Source organism: Panicum virgatum, chromosome 2N (genome assembly GCF_016808335.1).
Source record: "Panicum virgatum strain AP13 chromosome 2N, P.virgatum_v5, whole genome shotgun sequence".
Taxonomy (NCBI): Eukaryota; Viridiplantae; Streptophyta; class Magnoliopsida; order Poales; family Poaceae; genus Panicum; species Panicum virgatum.
In genome coordinates this window covers 59,335,310-59,358,066 of record NC_053146.1, presented here as the reverse complement: position 1 = coordinate 59,358,066, position 22,757 = coordinate 59,335,310, and the positions used below count along the sequence as shown (strand labels likewise).

At 44.7% G+C, this 22,757-nt stretch overlaps 1 protein-coding gene and 2 long non-coding RNA genes across 5 annotated transcripts; 1 reads left to right on the top strand and 2 right to left on the bottom strand.

The window, feature by feature from the left end:
• The first annotated feature begins 250 nt into the window (after positions 1-250).
• On the top strand, positions 251-7,293 carry LOC120661441 (transmembrane protein 184C-like). 2 transcript variants are annotated; one of them, XM_039940305.1, is made up of 6 exons: positions 302-411; positions 695-755; positions 2,865-3,160; positions 3,247-3,369; positions 5,930-6,220; positions 6,757-7,293. In XM_039940305.1, exons 2-6 carry the CDS (start codon positions 743-745, stop codon positions 6,958-6,960), a joined length of 927 nt encoding a protein of 308 aa, XP_039796239.1. In that variant the 5' UTR covers positions 302-411; positions 695-742; the 3' UTR covers positions 6,961-7,293. The 2 variants fall into 2 exon arrangements, with proteins under 2 accessions (XP_039796240.1, XP_039796239.1); XM_039940306.1 differs by lacking the exon at positions 695-755 and having other exon boundaries at positions 251-411; positions 6,757-7,194.
• On the bottom strand, positions 5,790-6,768 carry LOC120661442. The gene is made up of 2 exons (XR_005669904.1): positions 6,621-6,768; positions 5,790-6,515 (listed from the first exon to the last, which is right to left on the bottom strand). It is a non-coding gene; the product is annotated as an uncharacterized LOC120661442 (long non-coding RNA).
• Positions 7,294-11,294: 4,001 nt separating the features above from the next.
• LOC120661440 lies at positions 11,295-14,163 on the bottom strand. Of its 2 annotated transcripts, XR_005669903.1 has the most exons (3): positions 13,751-14,163; positions 12,046-12,142; positions 11,295-11,779 (listed from the first exon to the last, which is right to left on the bottom strand). It is a non-coding gene; the product is annotated as an uncharacterized LOC120661440 (long non-coding RNA). The 2 variants fall into 2 exon arrangements; XR_005669902.1 differs by having other exon boundaries at positions 11,295-12,142; positions 13,751-14,162.
• Between the last annotated feature and the right edge of the window lie 8,594 nt (positions 14,164-22,757).

Below are 22,757 nucleotides of genomic sequence, written 5' to 3'. Positions count from 1 at the left end.
TAATGATGCTAATTAATCTATAATTAATTACTTATTAGTGGATGGGTACTGTAGCATCACTGTTGCAAATCATGGATTAAGTATGCTCATTAGATTCGTCTCGCGATTTACAGGCCATCTATGCAAAAAAATTTATAAATAGACTTCATTTAGTACTCTATGCATGTGTCGAAACATTCGATGTGACGTGTTTTTTATGTTTACGGGGTTTATGGGGTGGCAACTAAATATAGCCTAATTAATGTAGCACAAGAGGAAAGGAAACCTGTGTCTGCTGACTTGCCAGATCGCCACGTGAGAGTCACACCGCCGTGAGGCCGTCTCGTCCTCGTCTTTAACCGGCGCGGGCGGAAGGAACCGAGTGGCCCCGGCGTCGCGAGGCGAGCTTGACGGCGGCACTGCTCCAGCCAGGTGAGAGCTCCCTCGCTTCTCTATGGCTGCCTCGCTCTGGGTCTGGGGTTTCTCGCGGGGTCGTCAGGGGTAGGCACCGCGGCCGTGCTCTGATAGGGTTGGTAGGACGGCTAGTTGGCCGGTGCAGGGGGTGAGCCGTCCTGGCGTGCAGAGATTTGGGGCGAGAGGGAAGTGTGGTAGATTTATTAGTGGCAGAGGCGAGGAGTCGTGAGCTACTGAGCTTCGAGTAGCCAATTCACATCCTACCTGACGCTATCGCTTTTCTGATTTGCTTGCGCTGCAGAGCTGATGCATTTGACAAAGTAGTTCCGGGAATCGCCGTGGCCACACGATGGACCGCAGTAGTAAGCTATAAAGTGATTTGTGTGCAAACCACGACTGTGCCCCTTGTGGATCTTCATGGTTGTTTCGTCAACCGGTCCTCCTACTAATGTGTTGCCTGATGTAGGATTCCAGTTAGGATTCGTGTGTCATGTGGCCCTGGGTCCCAATTTTTTTGGGAATTATTGCGAAGATTCTGTTTTATGAACATAGGCTCCGGTTAATGTTTTGTAAAAGCTCACTCTGCTTGTTGAGAAGTCCAAGGTAGAATACTTGATGAACTCTTTTTAGAAAAAAAAAAACTCAGGCTTGCGAAATTCCTTTAGTAATTTCATCTGTGTCTAGTGCTCATGCCACTGTATTAATGCAGAAATCTTGCTTGCTTGAATACCTTCCCATCCACGACCTTTATGTCTCACTTGAGCGACTCTGGAAAATTATTTTTTTGTGAAATTGCTGCACAAGTTATAGGTGTTTAAGCACACAGTCCCATATCCCCTAAACAGAAGCTGATGTTTGGGTCAGTCAAGAGTGGAATACTCTCAGTATTGTCTTTGGGTGTCTCCTGTCTTGTGCATATATGAAAAGCTTATGCTGATATTGTGATAAGGTGTTTGTAAAAGTTGTTCAGGAAATGTTAGTATAGTACTTCTCCTTATGTTCTGGAAACCATCTCTGATCGATGCAATCCTTGTTGTAAACAGTAGTTTTAAGTTATAGCACTCTGCATGTAATTGGTGGCTTCCTTATTTTTCGTCTAATGAAATGTATTCTTAAGCAAGATAGTGTGAAGTCATTAGTTGGTGATGGATAGAGGCATATTGCGTTTTGTTTCCTTACAAATGAATTAATTTACTTTACCTGAACATATTTTTTAAGATAAGGATCATAAGATGGTTCTTGATTGTTTAATTTCCTTTACCAAACCTCCATTCAACTGTTTAGGAAATAGTCTTCTTACTGCAATCCAGAGTTAAGTAAACAAACTAGTAGGCAGAAACTAAATTCAGATCAATACCACTGAATTATTTGAAATGTATGTAAAACACAACCATGAATGTCCTGTGACACTGCCTTTATTCACAGCCATGCCTGACATGCAGTGGTTCTTTCCAACAATTGCCTTTTTCTCTTGCCTCCCTTGTACAGTTGTACCCTACCATCAGTTCCTCGTTGCTCCCTCTTGCCCTGAAGAAGCTTTAGGTTCCTGAATTCGACACCACCTCCTCCCTTTGCTAGATCTATCCTTACTTCCTGAGGGGAGTGGCTGAGTGCTTTAGGCCCCAACTGATTGTGAATTAGCCTGTATGATGTTGCTCCCAAGACTGGATCTGATTTTAGTCTTGGCATTTAGGTTCAGAGAATGGTTAGTAGGAGCTTTCAATATCATGTTTTGAACAGTAGTGCTAATTTCTTTACTGCTCCTGCTAGTACTAGTGCTCAATCTGAAGAGAATTCAGGCTCCAGATTTCCTCTAAGAACTTCTGCTATTCTTTGAGAAGATTAGGTACCCAATGGAGGAAACTTAAGATCAGGACTCAACTATTATAGCCAGACAATACCCTGTACCTATTCTAAAATGAAGCTCTGGTTTTTCTTTATTTTATAAATATGTATAGTTTTATGAATTGGCCATATCTATCCTTTTTAGCTACCATTCCAGGAGTTCATTAATTCATCTGTAGATCTTTTTCTATCAGTAAAAATTTTCTACAGGCTAAGTTATGTGTTTTTCACTAGGTAAATCTAGTTACAGAAAGGATGGCAACTTGATTAATTTAATTTTTGAATCGAAAACCCAACTCTAATTAAATTCAAATTGTGCCTGCAAAACATGTGATTAATCACTTGTTCAGTAGAATGCAGCCAGGCTGAGCTTAAGGTCACCTATACCCTCTTAAAAAGGTGCACTTCTGACATCTGTGGCAGTACTTTTTTTTTAAACAAATTTTGTAAGTGCACAAAGTGCATTTCAGATGGGGTGACCTTGGCTGAATCAAATATTTGTGCAGTATCAGTTTGTATTAGTGTCCTTGGTTTTCCTGTTACGAAGGGCTACGTTTGACTTGCGATTGTGATTGACAAAAATGTATCCTTCAATGGAGAACTTAAATCTCTATATAACTTTTCAGGCACCATGTCACTCATGTCTCCATTCCCGGGGATGGATCTAAGTAAAATGGATGCCCCAACTCTGACCCTCCTTGGGGCAGCTGGTTGTGTAATGCTGACTATGCATTTCACTGTGCAATTGGTGTCACAGCATCTTTTCTATTGGAAAAACCCCAAGGAGCAGAAAGCTATACTTATTATTGTGCTAATGGCTCCATTATATGCTATCTCTTCGTTTGTGGGTCTTCTTGATATCCAGGGAAGCAAGACATTTTTCACATTCTTGGATGCTGTTAAAGAATGCTATGAGGCACTGGTGAGTCTTCTTTGGGCCGACGTCATTCTTAGGCATAAATGATGCTTGGCATTTAACTAACACTTATTTTCCTTTCAACTATGCAGGTCATTGCTAAGTTTATGGCATTGATGTACAGCTACTTGAATATATCCATCAGCAAAAACATAGTTCCTGATGAAATCAAAGGGAGGGTTCTTCATCATTCTTTCCCTGTTTCTCTTTTCCTGGTACCTTTCTTATTCCTTGGTACAGAATACTTTTTTTATTACTGAACTTTTATAATATGTGCTTAAATTTTTTTGCAATGCATATTCTGTTATGGTGACTTGTGTTAGGTCCATACCTGGGCATATCTATAGCAAACCTATATGGCGTTTGGTTCAGCTATGGTAACGGTAATGTAATCAGCTGGCAGTGCTCTGTTACAGTGGAATGCATAGCGATGTTAGTTTGGTTGATTTCAGTAACGCTTTCTGTTTCCTTTACGTTGTTTGGCAAAAAGACGTTAATATTTACCAGACTGCTCTGCTCTGCTCTATCAGACTGCAGACCGTTGTTCTGATCAACATATAGGCAATACAAAAGACCCAAAATACTTTATCTATGAATCATTAGAACTTCGCTTCTTTAAAAATCAACATCTCAGCAAGCAAACTGTCACCAAATTTATGACCAGAAGGCATTGACCTGCTAGCAACTTTAGAAATTTCGAAATTATCTCAATAAACTATCAATATCTCAGTAAACCATGATGACAGTTTTAGAAAATGATAACAGATCTGGACATTGGCATGTCAAATTTCTAAAGTAAAAAAGAGCTTGCAGCAAGCAAGCAAGCCTCATTTCTTAGAGCTTCACAATGTTAACAAATTCAGAAAGATAACACAGTAACATATCTTGGAGCTAACACAACAACAGTCTCCAAAGTTTCATCTGGTAGCTGGTACATTGGCTTCTCAGAGTCTCAACTGAATATAATGAGCAAACATATTCTTTATTTTTTTTTCCAGCAAGGGCCTAGCCCGAATTTCATTACTTTGTGGGTAACGAAATTACACAGTTGTCGAGTTCAACAGCATACATCCTGCTCATCGTACAGAGTTCAGACCAAAACAAAGAAACGTTAACAGACATTCGACCATGAACAGATACTGAAACAGAAGAGCACTAAGCCACCAGTCGCGCAAACGGAGTCTTGCTTTAAAAAGGTGCGGCGCTCCATCACTGGAGAAGCACCATCCCTGCATCGTCGCCGGCGGCCTGTGTGTGGAAGTGCAGCGCCGTCTTCAGTAGAGCTTCTGCACCGGCTTCCAGCTCCTCCTTGTTTTGTCCTGCTTGTAAACCTGCCCAATATTTTAGAGAGGAGCTAACTGAACAAACAATTTCCGTTGGGGATCTGATTAACTTTTTCCAAAACAACAGTTATTCCGGGTTGTCCAAATCGCCCAGCAAATGGCTGCCAAGCCAATCATATAAAACTGTTTTCTATTTGGTAACAGAACTGAAATCCATTGCCAAAATTGTCAAAATGAAGTAGGTCTGTGGTTTGCCCCTAGCACAAAAGCCACCAAACTCCAGATATATTTAGCCGTATTACACTCAAAGAAAAGGTGGTCAATAGATTCAGATTCATTGCAAAACCGGCAATGCATATCCCCTGACCATTTTCGCTTGGCCAGGTTATCCTTTGGTAAGAATAGCATTATGTTCAATCAACCGTAACCAAATCTTGGTTTTTAAGGGAAGTTTCAATTTCCAGATCAGATTGCATTGAGCTCCCAGCTCATTCATGCACAGATGTGCATAGGTTGATTTAACAGAAAAAATTCCAGTGTTTTCAGAAGACTTTGACAAAATTATAAACCACATTTAATTATGGACACAATGTTATTTTATCAGCAGAACATTTAATGCTAACTTTGGATCAGAGGCTACTCAACTATTGTCGACATTTAAATCATAGACATCCTTGCAGTCCAGAAAACTTCAGACCAGATTCTCGTTGAGAATTCAGACACAATACTAACAGTTCAGCCACCCAAAATTGAAGAAAGGGAAAAGATCACCAAGAACACTTACAGATCCGAGCCTTGTTGATTCGATTGATGTAGGTCTCCTCTGCGAGCCCCTCACGGATCCTGCCTTTCACCAAGAACCACGTGAAAACCTAGAACACGAGCAAGGGTTAGGGTTTGTTGAAAAGGTTGGGGCAGAGAAGGAGAAGGAGAAAGAGGGGGAAAGGGCCGGACAGGGACAGGGAGAAGGTGGTTCTCACCAGTGAGGATGCAGCAGAAAGGGTTGCAGGCATCGTCGTCGTGTGCGAGGCCAAGAGGTCGCGCGGAAGAAGCGAGAGGGGGCTGAGGAAGAAGTTTGAGGGGGCGGGGACCGAAGCAGCAAGAGGGGTTGGCAAGGATGCGTGCAGGAGGAGCTGGAGCCACAGCCGCTGGCAGCGTCTCGAGGCCGGGGTCGAGCTTTGGGGGGGGGGGGGGGGGGGGTACCGGATAAAGCCTGAATGTCGAACCCAATCGGTTGTGGTGGGATTTTTATTGGCCGTATTCGTTACCGTCATCATGCGCTACGGGGCTTCTCAAAACAAACGTCAACTAACGGGATCTGTTTACGGTGTAATCGATTACGGAGAAAAATCGCCGAGCCAAACGCCTCCCTAATGTATTTGATTGAAGGATGTGGCAAGTACTTGAGTTTACATGTTTCTTTGGTTTTGGTAGATTACATTTCTATATTTGCTGAAAGGAACTAATATTCTGATGCATTCTACAATGGCAGCCCCACACTGTCCGATTGGAGCACAAGACACTGAAGCTTCTGAAGTACTGGACCTGGCAATTTGTTGTTATTAGGCCAGTATGCTCCATTCTGATTATTGCCCTACAGCTTCTTGGGATGTACCCAAGTTGGGTCAGCTGGACGTTTACAATTATACTGAACATTTCGGTCTCCATGGCATTATATGCCCTGGTTCTTTTCTACCACTTGTTTGCTAAAGAGCTGGCACCTCACAAGCCTCTTGCAAAGTTCTTGTGCATCAAAGGGATTGTCTTTTTCTCTTTCTGGCAGGTAAATCATCTTGACCTGAATGGCATGTAGTTTAGAATAATCGTTAATGTTTCTGAATTCTCATATATAAATTTGCGTAGTGATTCTCTTGATGATTGCATCTAGATAACTCACCTGATGATTTTTCCGAAAGCTAAAGCACTTAGTGTGGTACCGATAGTTTTGGATGGCTTTTTTGTTCCTTTGAGCGATTGGCATGCCTTCACCAGAAGCTTATAGCCATGTTGTCGACCTTTGTTCCATAAGCACATGTTACTTTGTGACAAGAAAGCACGAGCTCTAGAAAAAGGTGTACCTGAAAAGAAAGCTAAAGTTGAAAAACTTTTTGAAACAAACCAGTTGATATTAGGTACTTCATCCTTTCTCTTTTAGCCTGCTGGATGATACATTCGCGGCTCACCTTCCTTATTAGTCAGCCAGTGCACTCCCTCTTGTGGGTACATCAGGCAACATTCGAATTTGGAGGGAACCTGGTTACAGTACCGTTTTGCCCTCCAGTTTCTTTCATTGACAGCCATTGCCTATTTTCGTTGCAGGGTCTTGCGCTCGATGTTTTGACTGAAGTAGGCGTGATCCAATCCCACCATTTCTGGCTAGACGTGGAGCACATCCAGGAGGCGATCCAGAATGTCCTGGTGATCCTCGAGATGGTCGTGTTCTCCGTCATCCAGCAATACGCGTACCATGTCGCCCCCTACAGCGGCGCCGACAGGGCGAAGTTCGAGAAGAAGAACGAATGAGCCAAAGGTCCCAAAAGAGTAAGAATACCGCACTGCTCTGTTTTTTCTAGTATTCAGTTGGACTGGAGGACTAGTATTTCCTTGCGGCAGAGGGACAGACGATCCGATGAGCATATTTGATAGCTATTAGAAGTCAGGATCATCAAGCACAGACACGAACTTGACCACTGCTGTAAAATTGCACTATTATTGTACGGCTTGTACCGAATAATTGCTGGTTGTGTCGTTGAACGCTGTCTCTGAGGCCATGTAGCAAGGACCCCTCATCTTTGTACGTACGCTCTGCTATTGGGGAATCCTTTATCAATAAAGCTACAGTACTACAGAGGCACCCACGCTCCCCCAATTATTGGAATGGTTGTTTGAGGAAACTTTTTTGGTGCATGCAGTAGTTCTGAGGTCTGTGACTAAACATTTTGTGCATGGACATGGAGATTTTGGCGGGGGTGTTTGGATTCTCTGACTAAACTCCAGTCCCCGTGGATGTTTGAACATGCAGTATACCTGAAGAATCTGAGATCTGATCGCACAAAGTGGTTTTTTTTTCTTTTGTGAATTTTTTGTATGGTTCATCGTCACCGTATTTGCAGCTGTTTGTGGTGCTGCTGCACCCCGTCGTGTCAGCGACGCAGGATTGCAGGGGCGCGCGGGGAGCTACAGCCGTAGGCAGGCCCGGCCCATCGTCCTGCGGCCTGGCGGGGGTGGTAGGCCATGGACCGCCCACAGTGCCAAGGTGGGCACGAACCACTCAGCAGCCAGCAGTTAGCACTGCCACTGACTGCACTGCTGCTGGTGGTGGCGGCGTGGGCCCATGCAACTCCTGTAGATTCCTCGTACGGCTCGCACCGGCCTCCCTTCTCGTGACTTTAACCAGGGGCAGAACCGTCTTCTTGTGACTTCCTCCTGCACACCCCCAGACCACAGGCCACAGGCCACAGACCCCAGCTCGTGCTGTACTTTGTTTGGGCGATTATTATTGTTGCAATGTTGCTGGCTGCTACCAGCTATCAGTCATGGCGCTGCTTAAAGCAGAGTAACAACGAGAGAGAGAGTTCTTTCAAAAAAAAAACGAGAGAGAGAAGGGATTTGGTGCTTGCTGGTGGTAGTGGTAGCCAGAAAAGGGAGCGTATCATGTGTGTGTGTAATGGAACAGCGGATCGTGAAGGGAACATGTCGACGAAACATGGCAGCAAAGGCTACTGTTCCTTTTGGAGGTGTGCCCTCCGCATCCCTGAGGCGAGGCGATGCGAGACGGGAGGTCGTACGACGCGGCATCGGCCCGATGAGCACGACGGCAGCTGACTCGAAGGCTTGTCTTCACGCGCCACGGCGGCCTGCGACGGTCGCCGCTCTAGCCCAGGCTGTCGTCGTCGTCGCGCTCCCTCCCTCCCCGGCCAGCGGCCATAGCATTAGTGACGATCGCTGATCAGAGAGAGTGATCAGCATTCAGTATTCAGTGGCGTCGCAGCTAGTATGTGAAGGAGAGAGACAAGAGGAGGGGGCAGACTTTTCTCTTGGCATCAGCTTTTTTCTGGCGCCGTCGTCCGTTCGTCCGTCCTCGCCAGCCAGCAGCCGCCACTCGGCAGTCAGGCAGTGGCCGGGTAGGGTAAAGCTGCCTCGGATCACGTGCACGCGCCAGCGCCAGTCAGCTAAAGCAGGCGGGTCCGTCCCCGTTCCCTCCCCGCGCCGTCCCTACACCGTACGAGCGCGCACGCGGGGCGAAAGCGATCGAGGAGGAGACCCCGGAGGCCGCCGGAGCTTTGGAATTGGAAGCAGTGATTGATCTCCTAGCCCTCCTCGTGTAGCTGCGCTTGCCAAAGGCTAGCTGATCGATCCGGTCCACAGCTGTTGCTGTCCGCACGACGACCAACCTACCTCCTCCGTCGCACAAAGATGGTTAGACTTTAAATTTTATCCTACAAGGCTACAAAGATGATTCATTTGGATTGTAATAAAGTCCATCTAATTAAAAGTAATTAGTCTATCAAACCGTGCTCCTGCACGGGTTTATTAGAATTAATATAAAAATGAGGTTAATAATTATAATTATATATCTAACACCCTTTTTATTTATTAAATTTTCTAACACATACTCTAAAACATATATTTAGCATTATCTTGTTATAATATATTCCATTTTGTATCACACCTCCATATTATTGAATATATGTTTAGTTGAACTATTTGTTTGTGAATTGGTATTCTTATCTCTTCCATCATACATGAATATATAGTAACATATATCGTGGGTAGTATTTTTATATAAATAATAATAAAAATAATATATTAATAATGATAACAATAGTAATTTATAATTTTATATTGATCACTTAAATATATTATTATAATTATATAATTTAGATTCAGACTGACGAGTAACTTAACTTGTAATAATAATGATATAATTGGATAATTTATATGCAAATTTAGGGAGGTATTTGTATTATTTTTATAATGGCATATGTGGGTAATTTACACAAATATTAGGGGGTTACTTTAGACTATTTTTATAATGGCAGAGGTGGGTAATTTAGATATATGTTTAAGGGTTACTTTAGTTTATTTTCATAATGACAGAAGTGGGTAATTTATTAGGAAAGATAACAGATCCGATGGTTATTATAATTAGAATTGTTGGGTTGATGGCGGGATGTTTCTGATTTTTGTGAGAATTTATAGGATTTCTTTATTTTTTCAGAGTGTCCACCTAGGATTATATGTGGCTTCATGTGAAAGCTCTAGAAGAGCCTCTAATCTTACTATTACTAATTGGAGGCTCCTTTGAAGCCTCCACATGAAATCGTCTAGAATCCTAAGTGTACACTCTAAAAAATAGAGAAATCCTAGAAATTCTCACAAAAATCAGACACATCTGGCCATCCATCTGACTACTCTAATCTTAATAGTCATTAGATTCGTTATCTTTTCTAATAAATTACCCACCTCTGCCATTATAAAAAAGACTAAAGTAACCCCCTAAACAAAAATCTAAAGTAAACCCCTAATCTTCATGTAAATTATCCACCTATGACATCAAAATAATAATGCAAAACAACCCCTAATTTTGTACATAAATTATATGTCATTATTAAAAGTTAAAGTAACCCCTAAATCTTAATCTAAATTATATAATTATAATAAAATTTTAAAGTATCTCAATATAAAATTCTAAATTACTATCTCTATCATTATTATATTATTATATATATATAAATACTACCATGATAAGTGTCACTGTGTATTCATGTATGATGAAAGAGATAAGAACACTAATTTATAAATAAATAGTTTAATTAAATATATATATATATCAAACATATCTGGAGGTATGGTGTAAAATAAAATCTATTGTAACTATATTATGATAAATATATATTTTATAGGATGTGTTAGAATATTCAATAGATGGAAGTGCGTGAGATAGATAATTATAGTTATTAGTTGTATGATTTATATTTTTAAAATAACTCTAATTAGCCCGTGCGGAAGCACGGGTTGATAGGCTAGTTAGTAATAGTAAGATATTAAATATAAAAAATAATTGCGTAGTGAAGTTCATGGAGCCAATCAAATGCTTAATTCGATATTTATTTTCTGTATCTAATACATTTGCATTTAATGAAGATCTAGATAATTAAATAATTAAATAATATGGTTATCAATCACACCTACTATAATTAATTAGGGATAACATAATTATTTTCCACTATGAGTAATATGTCCACTACCAGTAATATGTTTGAAATTTTCTAAACAAACAGTGCGTGCCGACCTTCTTCTTAATTCTCCGCTCAGCATAGAGCAATAGCCAGCAGGCAGCAGGCTGTGACGGCTCATGTCAACGCTCACGTCAACTCGTGACGGTTACCTCGCCACATCTGCTGCCTATTGCGAGTGCGGCAAGCCGGCAACTGGAGGAACCACTACACCAGAATCGAATTATCTTGGCGGCCAAAAACCGTCAAAAAAATACGTAAACCGCCAAAAAAATGATCCTTAGCTGCTGGCCGCCGAGCAAAATCCGCCAAAAATAAAGCGCCAAGAAAATTCAATTTCCTTGGCTGCGGCATGGCCTCCAAGAAAACTAGAACAGCAGCAAAATCTTCACAATGCCAAGAAAATATAACCGCCAAGGAAATCAAAATCCTTGGCTGCCATGACCCGCCATGGAAAACACATTTCTTGGCTGCCCAGACCTGCCAAGGATATATGGTTCCTTGGCTGCCCTGGCCCGCCAAGAATTTTGTGATTTCCTTGGCAACCAACCGCCAAGAAACACATGGCACCATTAAAAAAATTGCAGTACAATTTAATATCATCCATCATATCAAATGTAAAGCAAATGGTAATTCTTTATCCAACGATTATTAATCAAATGGAATGCTACGGATACAAATCAGGCTTGTTCATATAACGGCATGAATTGGACATTGTCGATATTAACTTACAAGCAAATTTGTAGAGTAACTAGCTAAACAACTTGAAATACCAGAAACTTTCATACATCATCAAATAGAGACTAATAACAAGCCTATTTTACACAGCAACTCCTGCTCTCTCCAATTCTCAAGATTCTTGTTTTTTCTGCATTCCATGTGAACACTCTTCTTGCATTAAGCAAATACTGCAAGAAAAATAGTGCTGCCTGCATATAAAAGGAACATTCTTATCTGTTTCGCCAAAAAAAAAGGAACATTCTTATCAAGCTAGCCAATACATTAAACAAATACTACAAGAAAAACTAAAGAATTTGCAAAGTAATGTCGCCTTATCATAAGCAGGGACCCCTATCATGTCATTATTCAGTTTTCCTCCTCACCTAAAAATAAAGGCATCAATAAGTAGTCAACAGAAAGGGGCACAAACATGTAGGAATGTAGGAATGTAGTCAACAGAAAGGGGCATCAATAGTTGCACAAGTAGAAAAGCTAATTTAACTATCATGTGGACTTCTGGCTGCTCATCAAAGAACTTTTCACTAGGAATGTAGGCTGTTCAGTTTCTAATAATTTTTTGCTTTTTTTCTAGAGAAAGGAAAAAGGGCTAACTTAACATGGCACATACAAATGGTGTATAATTACTGACCTTCACATACCAGGATCAGCAGGGTACCAGTTTTTCGCAACAAAGTTCTTCAAGAGAATACTTGCAACCTATCTCACGGTCATGCCACAGTTTCCATCTACAATAATTTGCAATAATCTAATCAAATCTTGTGGAGTTTATTACTAAAGCTGCAGAATCAAAGAATGTCAATACAAGATTCTGAAATAAGACAACTAAGAACGGCACCAACAACAACAACATAGCCTTTTTAACCAAGCAAGTTGGGGTAGGCTAGAGATGAAACCCGAAAGAAATAAGTTCCAAGGTTCAAGCACATTGATAGCTAGTCTCCAAGCGCTCCTATCCAAAGCTATCTCTTTAAAAATATTCCAATCCTTAAAGTCTCTTTTAACCAACTCATCTCACGTCAGTTTAGTTCTACCTCTACCCCTCTTTACATTATCGACCCGCTCAAGAACCCCATTACGCACCGGCGCCTCAGGGGCTTTCGTTGGACATGTCCAAACCATCTCAGCCGATGCTGAGTAAGTTTCTCCTCAATTGGTGCCACCCCGACCCTATCCCGAATAACTTCGTTCCGGACTCTATCCCTCCTTGTGTGTCCGCAAAACCACCGCAACATCCGCATCTCTGCTACACTCAGTTGCTGCACATATCGCCTTTTTGTAGGCCAACATTCAGCACCGTATAATATCGCCGGACGAATTGCTGTCCTATAGAATTTGCCTTTTAGCTTTTGTGGCGCCCTCTTGTCACAAAGGATGCCAGAAGCTTGCCGCCATTTCAACCAGCCAGCTGAAATTCTATGCCTAACATCTTCATCAATGTCGCCATCCTTTTGTAGCACCGATCCTAAATACCGAAAAGTATCCTTCTGGACCACCACTTGCCCATCTAGACTAACGTCTCCCCCCTCATGCCTAGTCGCGCTGAAATCGCACATCATGTACTCGGTCTTGGTCCTACTAAGTCTGAACCCTTTCGACTCTAACGTGCGTCTCCACAGCTCTAACTTCCTATTAACCCCTGCCCTACTCTCGTCAACTAGCACCACATCATCAGCAAAAAGCATACACCAAAGGATCTCACCTTGTATATCCCTTATGACCTCATCCATCACTAAAGCAAATAAATAAGGGCTCAATGCTGACCCTTGGTGTAGGCCTATGTTAATAGGAAAGTCAGTGGTGTTGCCATCACATGTTCGGACAAACGTCGTCGCATCCTTGTACATATACTTAATGAGGGTAATGTATTTAGTTGGGACTTTGTGCTTCTCCAAAGCCCACCACATGACATTTCTCGGTACCTTGTCATATGCCTTCTCAAGGTCAATGAAGACCATGTGCAAGTCCTTCTTCTGCTCCCTATATCTCTCCATCAATTGTCGTATTAAGAAAATCGCCTCCATGGTTGACCTTCCAGGCATGAACCTAAATTGATTTTGGGTCACACTTGTCACTCTAACTAAGAACGGCACCAGCATGATTTTTTTTGGGGAAAAGAGGACATATGCAGAGAGGAAGTTAGTATCAAACTATCAATTAAACAGCACTGCAAAGTAGACCCTGACGTTGCTAATCCTATTGGCCAGATCGAGTTCCTAGCTTGTTAGGACGAGTCTCTTCCACCAAGCTCGAGGTCGCCGTTGCTCAAATCAACGAACTCGCTGCAAAAATCAACTACCCAATCGACAAGCTCGACAGAACAAATAGCCACTGACCTGTAGAGAAGGTCGGTGCTGCCTCCACGGAGAGTCATCGCCTCATCGAGGAACTTGTCGCTCCTTATGCTGAGGCGGACGTTGCCCCTTGAGATGGTCGGGAAACGCGTCGAGCTCAGCATGCTCGCGATGCAGCACCATGGCAAGCGCTAGCACGGAAGCCAGGTTCTCAGGGGACGCAAAGTGCGCATCCAAGAAGCCGTGGAGGCCCGCCGGCGGTAGGTGCGGCCGTGGCGGCAGCGCAAGGCCGCATCTCCTGCGAGGCACCGTGAGCCCAGATGCCGTGCGGCCACGACGCCGCATCCAGACCAACCCCGACGCTGCCATGGGGTCTCTCGCTCGATCCGCCGCCGCGAGGTGTGAACAGAAACGGGAAGGAGAATGGCTAGGGTTTTCACGGTGGGCTGCCCGCAGGGCGGGTTTTGTTGCACGGGCGTGCCACTGGTGCCGTCGGATTGTCGATGGATGGCCAATGGCTTAGCAGGCCGACGTGGGCGCGGGGGAGCTCGAACGAGCTGGGCTGAATTCAGCCCGATTAAGAGATATTGTGCAGTGTTTAATAAAATATACAAACTTTTGAATTTTGTGCCTGAGTCACTGAAATAGTATCTAATTTAGTCAAAAAATTCTACAAATTGACATGACAACCTATTTTTTGTCAATATGCTTTCCATAAAAAACTTAAATAGTTTTAATAAAGCTAGATCATATATTGTTCATAAAAGAATACATCTCACATAGTTTCTTATAACTCAATCCAAACTTTAAGATTTGAATACCTTATAATATTTTTGAAAACTTATGCATCTCAAATTTGGACACAACCTTATGTTGACCTTAATATTAGAAAAATGTAAAGTTACAATAGTAATTGTTATTGAAAACATGTTTTTATATTTTTCCACTTAGTGGAAGAAAATAGGCCACATGACAAATATCTAATAAATAGCAATTAGCATACATATAAACAGCACCAAATGAAAGAGCAAAATTTTATACGAAATAAGGAAAAAGAACAAACTAATTTGGAGTTCTTATAAGGAAGAAATACAACTTTTAAATTTTAATTCTAGATTAAAAAGAGAAAATATGATATTTCCTTGGCTATCAGCTGCCAAGAAAATGCGATATTTTCTTGGCTGTCTGATAAAACCGCCAAGAAAATTCTCAATTCACTTGGCGGCTTAGATAATCCGCCAAGGAAATGCATATTTTGCTTGGCGCATCTCATCAGCAGCCAAGGAATATAGAATCCTTGGCTATTAACTATTAACTAGTACCGCCAAGGAAACTACATTTTCCTTGGCGGTTTAATTTCAGCCGTCAAGAAAATTGATGCCCGCCAAGGTAATTCCAGTTTGGTGTAGTGAACACGGCATGATTACGACGGGAGCTAATCACCACGCACTCTCTCATCTTAGGACATTGGGCAGAGCTATTTTCTATAAAAAATAAGAGAGGTTTCTCCTATAGCTGGTAATATCTATACCCATTTTTAAAGCATAAAGTTTTTATCTAAATTTTTGATTTGATCCGCTTTGTGTCATTGACAGGTGAACTTTACTTCATCCTGTATTCGCCTAGTATTATATAGAAAAAAGCAAGAGTACGAACCAATAGAAGGAGAGATGAAATGAAGCAAACATAAAAAAAGGGTAAGGAAATTATATTACCCAGACGACTCTAACCATTGCTCTAGATGGGGGCGAATACTTTCCTTTTGCACTCAGAATTATGAGCAATTTGTTCTCTGACCTGTCACTTGCAACTTGAAATGATGGGCTGAATGTTCTAGAGAATATATAAGGTCATTTCTTACGGTCCAAATACACGAGTATTATGACTTCCATGCAAAAAATGCATACGCAACCAAACTTTTAGGTTCTCCATAATTTCAAAGAGCCTCAAATTCGTCATGATTTGGTGATGAAAAAAAAGGTACGATTGCATTGGTTGCCCTTGATACCCGTTAGAACAGTCAAATATGAAACACACGGCTAGAATTTATTCCGACCTTTTTTACTGTACACTTTCTGGCCATGATAATTCCCAATTTTATTCCACATAGTACGTATGGGCCACTGAGACAGTGCTCAGCACTGAGGAAAAAAGGAAGGCACAACGGGCTGAAAGAGATGTCCAAATAATGCAATACCTGGCTGTTTACTGATCGTCATGGCCTTACGACCAACTGCATGTCTTTTCACTTAAAAAGAAACCGTAAAACATCTCCTACTACTAGTAGTAAAAAACAGTACATAGTACTACCTCCGTCCAAAAATATAGTTATTTTTAGATTTTCTCCGAGTCATCTATTACTCCCTCCTTTCTCGTTTATAAGGCACACACGCATATCAAAATTCAAACATTTATATCTTTGACCAATAATTTAACTATTAATTTTTAATTTTTATAATGTAAATTTTATATGATTGGATTCGTCATCAAATATAGTTTACAATGATTATAAATTTATAATCATAAATGTCGGTACCCTACAACTGGGGTACCCACTCCTACTGTGCCAAGACTCGCGTAGTTATCCGTAACTACGCCCTAAGGAGCTGAGCAGCCGGACCCCTGGGGTCCGCCTCCATCTCACCGGATCAACGGTCCCGGACCCGCTTTCCGCTCGGGGACGGGTCCGGTGTCACCACGTGTCCTAGAGGTGGAAATACTCAGTACCTGTGGCCGCGGACCCGGACCCCCGCAGGTGGGTCCGGGACCTCCACGTGCCTATCCGGACCCCCGTGAGCTCTCGGCTGAGCTAGCTGCTCGGGAGGGGTCCGGAGCCGCCACGTGTCACGCGGGCGCGGGCGCAAGCCTTCCGCTGGAAGCTCCCTCACCCACCCGCATTAAGTGCGAGTGGTTGAGGTGGGCTCTGCTGCCTCTGGGCACGGGGCAGCTTTAGTCAGTCCGCACTATGGATCGCCAATTACCGACGCGGCTCGTCATTTACCAAGACAAGCATTAAAGACTCAGCGCCGTGCGCATGCGCGACGAGTCATGATGACCAGCTACTGACTGGAGCAACAGTGCACACTGCTACAGTGGACTGAGTCAGTAGTTCGGCGCTTCATCATGACCTCGACGTGCGGCTCCAGAGGCTAGACTCTACTCCGACAAGACAGCTCAAGACCATCCCTGGTCAGAAGCTACGCACGGAAGCCGACGACGAAGATCTCCGGATCTGTAGCATTTAAGGCTCCGCTGTGTACAATATCAAATATATCGCCGGGCCCACCTGTCGGGGCCCCGCTCAGTGTACGTGCTCCCCTTGGACATATAAAAGGGAGAGCACGCCCGCTAGAACACAAGATCCACACGAACTGGGACTCTCTCAAGACTCAAGCTCTCGCACCTTCTCACTCTCGTGGGAAGGCAATACAACACACAGTGGACGTAGGGTATTACGCTCCGGCGGCCCGAACCACTCTAAATCCTGCTGTGTTCCTCGTGTTCTTGAGTGAGATCGATCTAAGACTAGCCACCCCCTGAGTACACACCCTCTGGGCTAGGGCGGGTGCCGTCCGCCACCCAGCTGTGGTCTCCTTCTAGCACCACGACATTTGGCGCGCCAGGTAGGGGACTTCTAGCTGGTCGCAGTTCGTCTCTTGCCCATCTCCATGGCTCGGGTGGTTGAGCACTCCCACCACCACGACGACGTGGAGATGACGGAGGGTGTGTCGTCATCCGCGCCACACGCCTCTCGTCTTCCTGCGCCAGGGGCAGCCGTGCCCGTGGAGCAACCACCGTCGGCAGCGGCGCGCGCTGCACGTCGGCAAGAGTCAGGGCGCCCGTCGGGGGCCCCCTCACAAGCTGCGAGCGGCGGAGCGACAAATCCCAGCTCGCAGCATACCTCACTCATGTGAGGAAGCCCGCTCCGGCGAAAAGCCCACTCCGGTCGCACTAAGCCGACTCTGGTGGCTCTCTCCGGCGAAAAGCCCACTCCGGTCGCACTAAGCCGACTCTGGTGGCTCTCTCCGGCGAAAAGCCCACTCCGGTCGCACTAAGCCGACTCTGGTGGCTCTCTCCGGCGGAAAGCCGACTCCGGTCGCACCCCCGACTCTACATCTCTGTAAGTCCTACCCTTAGAGGACCAGCAGGGAATAAAACATTTTCCTTTGTAACTAGGTAGTACTTCCGTGTGGTCCAGTCCGGTGAGCCTCCCCCGTGGAGGGGTCCGGACCTCTGCAAACCAGGTTCAGGGAAGCGTACTCACCCTCCGGGGAGGTCCGGAGCCGTGTAGCCGCTTAGCCTGGTTCCGTACCCTAAGCCTGCATGCTCTACCTCTCTAGGGCGAGTACCGTAGTACCTAAGACTGGGGGCCCGGAGGTCCGGACAGCTCCGGCCTCATAAACCCGTGTTCTGGCTTACATCGCACATCTCATGTACATCTAGTTTTAAAGGAAAAAATTATTCTCAGTTCGCCTCTAAGGATGTTACATTCCAATTTCAATCTACGCATTCTGTTTGCGCTAACCCCCACGTGGCTTCTTACTCTTGTGCGGTGATTGTGGTCCGAATTGAGTTGGCTAGTTAGTGACTTAGCTCAAGACCCCTCATGGAAGAGAGGGGTTCGGACCCCTGGGAACCTGCAGGCTCAGGGAAGCGCACTCATTCTCCGGGGAGGTCCGGAGCCGTGTAGCCGCTTAGCCTGGTTCCGTACCCTAAGCCTGCACGCACCACCTCCTGTGAATGAGTGCCGTAGTACCTAGGACTGGGAACCTGGAGGTCCGGACTTTCTCTTAACCTAAAGGCCGACCCCTTGAGCTCCGTTCACTGAACCTAGCTGTCTATCTCAAAGGATTACAGCCAACAGGATTTGGGACCCGTGGGCACGCTACTAAGCATCTACCTTGAGTCATGTGCAGGTCCAAACGTGATGATGCAGCAGGTGACCCAAAGGATGGACGATGCAGGGCAAGACCCTTGCGGCGCGCACCGCTGGGCGCCAGAAGCAGCCAAGTTGCTCACAGTAGTGGCCCCACCTGCGGGTTCGTTGCCTCTCCCGAGGCGGGCCCGGGGGCCACTGTCGGTACCCTACAACTGGGGTACCCACTCCTACTGTGCCAAGACTCGCGTAGTTATCCGTAACTACGCCCTAAGGAGCTGAGTAGCCGGACCCCTGGGGTCCGACTCCATCTCACCGGACCAACGGTCCCGGACCCGCTTTCCGCTCGGGGACGGGTCCGGTGTCACCACGTATCCCAGAGGTGGAAATGCTCAGCACCTGTGGCCGCGGACCCGGACCCCCGCAGGTGGGTCCGGGACCTCCACGTGCCATCCGGACCCCCGCAGGTGGGTCCGGGACCTCCACGTGCCTATCCGGACCCCCGTGAGCTCTCGGCTCAGCTAGCTGCTCGGGAGGGGTCCGGAGCCGCCACGTGTCACGCGGGCGCGGGCGCAAGCCTTCCGCTGGAAGCTCCCTCACCCACCCGCATTAAGTGCGAGTGGTTGAGGTGGGCTCTGCTGCCTCTGGGCACGGGGCAGCTTTAGTCAGTCCGCACTATGGATCGCCAATTACCGACGCGGCTCGTCATTTACCAAGACAAGCATTAAAGACTCAGCGCCGTGCGCATGCGCGACGAGTCATGATGACCAGCTACTGACTGGAGCAACAGTGCACACTGCTACAGTGGACTGAGTCAGTAGTTCGGCGCTTCATCATGACCTCGACGTGCGGCTCCAGAGGCTAGACTCTACTCCGACAAGACAGCTCAAGACCATCCCTGGTCAGAAGCTACGCACGGAAGCCGACGACGAAGATCTCCGGATCTGTAGCATTTAAGGCTCCGCTGTGTACAATATCAAATATATCGCCGGGCCCACCTGTCGGGGCCCCGCTCAGTGTACGTGCTCCCCTTGGACATATAAAAGGGAGAGCACGCCCGCTAGAACACAAGATCCACACGAACTGGGACTCTCTCAAGACTCAAGCTCTCGCACCTTCTCACTCTCGTGGGAAGGCAATACAACACACAGTGGACGTAGGGTATTACGCTCCGGCGGCCCGAACCACTCTAAATCCTGCTGTGTTCCTCGTGTTCTTGAGTGAGATCGATCTAAGACTAGCTACCCCCTGAGTACACACCCTCTGGGCTAGGGCGGGTGCCGTCCGCCACCCGGCTGTGGTCTCCTTCTAGCACCACGACAATAAATGATATAATATATGACAAATAAATAGTCAAAGTATCGTTTGGAAGACCGTGCAATGTTCCACCGTGCCTTATAAACGAGGAAGGAGGGAGTATCTTATTACTTGACCAACAAACGAAGCCTCCACGACTAGAAATTCCCACGTTAATCAGAGAAAAAATGAAAAATAAAAATTACCCATCACTACCATTATGATAAAAGTTAGCCTAAAATATCCCTGTGCCTAATTAAAAATCACCCACCAATGCCATTATGAAAAATTAAATATAAAATACCATTTAGCTATGTATCAGTTACAAACATATGTTATTAATAAAATATAAAGCTAACATCAATCAATCAAAATAAAATGAAAATAAAAATAATTTTATACATAATATTATTAAAGCTCAACTAATCAAATTGTTATTATAGGTAGATCATATTTGAATTGTTTTAACCAACAATAAGACATAACTTACGATAATGAACAGAGTTATGTATGGTAAAAATAGTATAATCTTTAAGGATACAACAACATGCAAATTTTTGAATTTTCAATACTAGCCGTGCAAATACGCGGGCTATACGCCTAGTATCTTTTAAACTATAAAAATTGACAACATAAAAGTGATATCATTTTATTCATAATGAAAAGCAACTATCACAACATGTAATATTTTCTATAAAATAATTATTTTTAAAGATATTATTGGTCAAAGATGAAAATATTTGACTTGGATCAAGTCAAAAGGTTGTTATATTTTAGAACGGAGGTTGTAACTTGTCAAAGAAAAACTTCAATATATTTGGCTAGCAAATTACATGGCAAACGTTCTTATCATATCTTATCGCTCTATGTTTGGCTTGCGGTTTTCCAATCAACCATGTTACTAGAACGTGGGCAGCGTCGAATTCTTGATAGACAAATTATCATTTTGTTTGTGAACAAAGCAAAATATCCTCCAGCAAAAGTTGGGTTTGAACGACGCTTTAATTTCTTCATCCCAGTTTTCTTGAGAAGAAAAAAAAGATGAAAGATTCGCTAGCCAAATAACTTTTCATAAGGACGGCTAAATTCTTTAACAAATAACGGTCGTCAAAATTTGGCTTGGCATCGTCCAAACAGGCTCTGATCTAGCTAGTAGTAATCCTCCAGGGTTCGTTTGGCCTGGCTAGGCCACGCATGCATATATGCAGAAATTTCTTAGACTTATCTTGTGATGAACCTGGGCTCTCGTGCATTTTGCTAGAATTCAGAAGCCCCAACAATAATTAGGATCAATAAGGTGTGTGGCTTGCAGGTCGCATGTTCCCCCATCACACCTTTTTAGACTAGTTTGATCCAAAGCCAGTAACAGTGAATCAGTGATTGGTACCCATCTTGTCCTGTAAAAGAATATCTGCAACTGCAACCAAACATGCGGAAGGGTGACGATATGATGGTCGACAGATGATACTATGAAAAAAAAATCGTGAAACCGCGAAAGCAACAGCTTACATCGGCAGGAATCCTGGAAAAGGTGAAAACAACGCCACCTTTAATTTCTTACCGAGCTTCGTTCTCAACACATGATATCCAACATTTAATTACCAAAAAAGGGAAGGCGTGAGCACTGGCTCACGAGTGCGCGAAGTCACTCATCAAAGGCATGCTGCATGGAGCAAACGCGAAATGGCACGCGACTTACCGGACCTCTCCTGACGAAAGTTTCTGGATATAAGCATCACATGCACCACCATTCCACAACGGCACAACCGTAAACTCTCGTGCATTTTGCTTGAATTCAGAAGCACCAATAGTAGGTGTACTGGTGTGCAGTCAACAGGTGATTTTGACGGCTAACTACTACGGAGTACTACCTCGGTCTCAAAATATAAACATTTGTTGACATCTGCTGATCATGTTTAACCATTCGTCTTATTCCAAAAAATTGTGAAAATATTATTTATTTTGTTATGATAAATTTTATCTATATATATATTTGAAGTATATCTTAATTATTTTTATTTTTCTTAAATTTTTTGAATAAGACGAATGGTCAAATATGATTAGCAAAAATCAACAAATACTTGTATTTTGGGACAGAGGTAGTACTACAAAGATAATAATAATGTAACTAAATTGAAGCACGTGACTTGCATTGACAGTACGCATGAAACTAACGTTTTTGAACTTCATGAGCAGTGTCGATCGTCCAACGTAGTTGTTGGCCGACGATGTTAATGGACACACACACAATCTATGTTCAAAGCTTCTAGAGTCAAGCAAGCAGCGAAAGAGACAAACGCGCCAAGCCATCCACCACCGGTCGTGTCGTCGTCGGTCGCTGCGCCGCTGTTAATAATTTCACCGGAAATTAGCGCGGTCAAATATTTGTCGGAGCCGTGGCACCCGGCACGGCGCGCGGGAGCAGATCGATATCGAGGGCGAGGCCCGGCGCCCGGTCGTCCGGCCCGCCGGGTGACTCATCTCCAGCTCCGTCCCCCTCGTCGTCGCCTCCCCGCTGCACTCCACTCCACTCCACTCCACCGATCAGGCCCGCCCTGCCCGGACTCGCCCCCATTGGATGGCGCCCTCGCGCGGTACGGCGATGCAGCCGCACCACGCCGGGGCAGTCACCGGCGTGCCGCGCGGCGTTCCCGGCCGTAGGGGTCAGCGATGAGTGCGCCGCAGCCCCAGCACCCACGCACACGCACGCGTGGTACGCTTCGATCTGCGGCCATCGGCCCCGGCCCGGCCCCCTCGCGATTGCTCGCCCGTGCCGTGTGCTCGGAGTCCCGGCGGCCGGTCTCGCACGGGACGCCGATCCTCGCGTTCCGTCCAGGGTTAACAATTTCGGCGAAATTTCGGAAAATTTTTCGTTTC